The sequence below is a fragment of the Egretta garzetta genome, unplaced genomic scaffold, assembly GCF_000687185.1.
Source record: "Egretta garzetta isolate BGI_Z169 unplaced genomic scaffold, ASM68718v1 scaffold120, whole genome shotgun sequence".
Lineage (NCBI taxonomy): Eukaryota > Metazoa > Chordata > Aves > Pelecaniformes > Ardeidae > Egretta > Egretta garzetta.
Genome location: NW_009258270.1, coordinates 1,030,220 through 1,034,479, shown reverse-complemented (window position 1 = coordinate 1,034,479; position 4,260 = coordinate 1,030,220). Strand labels below are relative to the sequence as shown.

Here is a 4,260-nt window from a genome sequence, read left to right as displayed (position 1 = left end):
GCCGCTCCTCGGGGCGGTTCATCTCTGGCGACTCTGCGGCTGAATAAACGGGGGCGGCATGGGATCACACAGCTGAGGAAACGGATAAATCGCCAATACGGCGCCACGCCTCTGACTTGCAAAGGCGCCCTAGAACTGCGCAGCCCAACCCGTGCAGCCGCCGCCCTGCGGATGCCTGACACGCCTCGCCTAGCCCTCACCACAGACCAGCGAACGCTGTGCTAAGCCGTCGGCCGCAGGCTGGATGCAGCTGGCAACCATTTGGTTTTCTCTTTCAGATACCAGATAGAGTACGAGACTCTCTGCAAAATTGAAGCAGACCAGAACGAATTCATTGACCAATTCATTTTTCAGAAATAGAGGCTCTGAAGATAAAAACGAACTTGGAAACTTGACCATTCCAGAATCTTGAGAATTTAAGAAATATGCAATTTTTTTTCACTGTGTGCGAACGAAGAGCTGGGTTGTACAAACGGACGCGTCTGTTAATGCAGCGCCAACGGCACTACCAGCGGCAATAGGGAGAGCTTTCCAACAGATGTAAAGACTGTTCTGTCCTTTGATTTTATAGCAGTTTTGTACAGGCGGCAGTTCCAAATCGCATTATAGCTGAATTAATACTACTGTTGCAATGTTAATCTTTCTCACTTTTTGAAGCCTTCAGCTCTTTCAAAGAAATCAGGAAATAAATTATTGTTTTCAGACTTTCTGGATGTACCAGATCAGTCACTTCTGCCATGTTCTTTTTGAGTGAGAGCATTTACAACCCCTGGCCAGTCCTTCCGATCTCTCTATACGCAGTATTTTTCACGTCTCTAAAGACACAACACACGCTCAGCAGTAACTTTTATCTATATTCACCAGATTATTTTTTCTACAGAGTTAGGAAAAAAAAAAAATCAAAAACCCAAACAGAAATTTACGATTAACAGGAGGGATCGCCTGCAGACACACAAAAAGGCAGAAAAGATGGCAGCACTAAGGACTTCCCCCGAGGCCTGCGGTAGGGCCGTACAGGCAGGAACGTGAGAGCGGAATTCTTCCGTGGGCGGTGTTAGTGGTAGAACTGCAGGCTGATGCGGCAACGCAGCCTCCGCGTGCAGTGGCACCGGGAGCATACAGACACCGTAACTGCGAGCGTGACGGCTGAAACCTGAGTGCCTGGGATCTAAAACGAAGCCTCGTGTTGAGGCGCGAGTAGATGCGGCTTATGTCTGTCTTTAGGCGACCACTGCAGAAACGTTGGCCTCTTCAGAGCCTGAGGGAGGTTTAAATTTTATACCAGTGAAGTCCTGACCCGTGAGGGAAAAGCCGCCTCGGTGACCTGTGATTTTACCCAAGTCTCCAAGTCTGACTCTTGCAGATCAGCTTGAGAACTTAAAAAACCCCAAAAGCAAAACCCACCAGCCCAGAATTTCTATGGTAGTTGGTTTTATTTGCTGTAACGTAAGCGTATATTTACTGTGTGAACTACCTACAATCTCATGGTCATTTTAAGTTCCTTTTAGTCATTCCCTTAAGAAGATTAAAGGCAGTTTAATGCATTTAGTTATTTAATTATATACTAGAAGTGATTTCGTGGGAGAGAGGAATTTAAAAACCGTCGTTTACAATTCCCGAAGTACTTCAGAATCCTCTAGGAAGTATGCCTCGTTGTCAGACAAAGTTCACCTTAAGCATTCAGAAATCCACGTTTGGGCACATTTATCACTGATCAGACACTTGTAATTAATCGGAAGTGAAGCAGAGCAAAGGAAGGGGCGAGGAAGTTAAGAATTACACCATTTGCACCGCTTCGAAAGCACATACAGAGTATGCTCTCAGAAGACAAATTTCTTAGGTGGTTTTCTAGCAATCACCTTGGAAAAGGGAACTTGAGAGAAAAGCAGCAGCCGTAGTTTCCACCCCCATTGCACGGTTACACCCGATGGCCATTTATTTTCCTACCGCACAAAGTGACAGCGGGAGAGGAGCGAGGTCCCTTCACCTGCGTGTGCCCAGAAGCCACGTGGAACGGCTAGCGCAGGCGTCTGCCCAAGCTACTTCTGACGAAAGGAGAGTGGTGAACTCAAACCAGTTCCATTTTTTCCTGCAGGAGCCAGACGCTCCGGTAGTCGCTGCTGCGGCCAACAACGGGAGGCAGATGTTTGTCCCAGAGGACTACGTCAGCACAGGGCCGAGGCAAAGCCAGCAGCAGCGTTGTGCTTGCGGCACACTACTTCCTTTTCCTTTTCTCCAGGTGGTTATAATGGGGGTTGCAGAGCATGGTGTACAGGATGAGAAGGGGTATCAGCAGGTACGGCAGATAGACCGACAGCAGAACGAGGCGCTCCCGTTGCGTCTGAGGTCCCAAGTGCTCAGACTCTGAGAAATCGTGGAACAGTATATGCGCAAGGATGGCAAAGAGCGTTGTGGCTACGTGGGTGGAGTAGATAATTGCCGGAGTCCTTATCCATTTGCAGCCGCCTGTATTGGAGCAAAGAGGAAACTGTATTTTGGAACAAGCAGGATTCAATGGCTTTTAAATTAACTTAATTAATTTAAATTAATTTAAGTTAATCGCTGCATCTCGGATGGGACGAGCCGTGAGTCGTCTTACAGAGGTGGGAGAAAGACCCCAGGTACTAGTAGCAACCCGGGAAAACCATCTGCCTTCATGGAAATTTGGAACGATGGCGCAATTGTGGAAGTTTTAAAGTAACAAAATGAGTACACGGGCTTGACCCAGGACTTTCTCTACGCTGGACGCGTGCCAGATGTCAGACGTTGATGCTGGTGGCTGCAGCGGGAAAGGGCCTACAGTCACGGGATTTGTTCCTGACCGGCCGTACCCCGCGCTGCTTTCTCCGAGAAAAGTTGCCATGAAAATAGCCCAGCACTCCACGTGGTGCCTCCCTATAACTGCCCAAGGCCGATAAATAAACTGTCTCTGCTGTACAGAAAGCAAGTGTTGGGCGGAAATGCTGCACAGGACACGTTCCTACACGTGTTTCATACCAACCTTTTGAGAAGGCGTATACTGCAACGGGGAAGAAGGGCATCTGTAAGAAGGCTTCGCAGTATATAAACGCCTTAAACCACGTGGGGGGCTGGAGCATCATGGGGTCTCTGAAGGTGGCTGCATACCACTGCAACAGCTCTGTCAGCTTCACAAAAAGAACAAAGCAACGGATTAATACAATGAACGTCCACCGCAACGGGGAAAATTGTGACCCTCGTCTGGTGGCCAGATGAAGCCGTCACTGCCAGGGGCAGATCAAGTGATCTCGTCTTTGTACACAAGGCTTCCGACACAATTCAGTTTTAATGGGGACTATGCTGCCAGAGTCTTTAAAGTGATGAACCCTTTCCATTGAGTATTGCTAAATTTTCACTACAGGCAATTTTAGGAGTACCACAGCGCTAAGTGCAGTTGCTGTCCAAAAACCATTTCTGAAATGTCATTTCTTGCCAGAAAAAACCCTAACGTCAGCAGATCTGCACCTTAACACCAGTAGATGTTGAAGGACTCTTGCATTTTCCTCTTACTCAGTCCTGCAAATGCCTTTAGGCACTCTCTGGGTCTGGCCAGGAGACGCGGCCCTGGCCAGGTCCCACCCGGTGACGAGGAGTTTGGGGCCTCGCTCAGCTGGGAGCCCATCCTCGGGTGAGCCGGTTGGTGGGCGGCTGCCGCTGCTCCAACAGCGCGACCTGAGAGTTTTGGCTTGGTGAGCTGCAATTAGTCTCCGTGACAGAAATGTAAATTCCAGCGTGGCTTTAAGGTGGACTTTGAACGGAGAGAGAGGTATTGAGGTTTGCTAGTTAGCTATTAATTAAAAATGGTTTCTGTACTGGAGTAAGTCTACAGGCAAAAGTCAAATTCACTGATTGGGAAGCCTGGACAGGAAGTTGTGGCTGATCTCATCCTGGTGATGAGATTCGAACTGATTGTCTTCCACCCAACTATTATTGTAATTGACTTCATTGTTTATGGTCTCCTACGAGTTTACTCAAACCCCAGCAAACCAGGGATTTTTACTACCAAGTTTGGTGGCTGGTAACGCCTGCTGCTGCAGCGGTAACAATTCGCTTTTACATTTTTGGCAGGAGTACGGGTGAAAACCGGGATCAGGGAATGACCCAGGCAGGGACGGCCAGGGGCACGGCCGGCGTCCTGGGGGGCATGGGGGCAGCAGGCCCATTCCTGGGCACGTCGGGGTTGCTGCGCCGGTTTGCGTTCCTCTGCCTGCAAACCACATGACCTGGGAGATGGCCATCCGT

At 49.0% G+C, this 4,260-nt stretch overlaps 2 protein-coding genes across 2 annotated transcripts in view; one reads left to right on the top strand and one right to left on the bottom strand.

Moving 5' to 3' along the window:
* Window positions 1-704, top strand: part of IFT20 (intraflagellar transport 20) — a 3,191-nt gene extending 2,487 nt beyond the window's left edge. The window contains exon 4 of the mRNA XM_035889644.1: window positions 279-704. Within this exon, the coding sequence (XP_035745537.1) occupies window positions 279-360 (82 nt within the window). The 3' untranslated portion in view covers window positions 361-704. The remainder of the gene's footprint in view (window positions 1-278) is intronic.
* Window positions 705-791: 87 nt separating this feature from the next.
* The window catches only part of TMEM97 (transmembrane protein 97), a 6,562-nt gene continuing 3,093 nt past the window's right edge, over window positions 792-4,260 (bottom strand). Inside the window, exons 3-4 of the mRNA XM_035889637.1 lie at window positions 3,002-3,238; window positions 792-2,466 (exon numbers count right to left, since the gene is read on the bottom strand). Coding sequence (XP_035745530.1) covers window positions 2,216-2,466; window positions 3,002-3,238 — 488 coding nt within the window. The 3' untranslated portion in view covers window positions 792-2,215. The remainder of the gene's footprint in view (window positions 2,467-3,001; window positions 3,239-4,260) is intronic.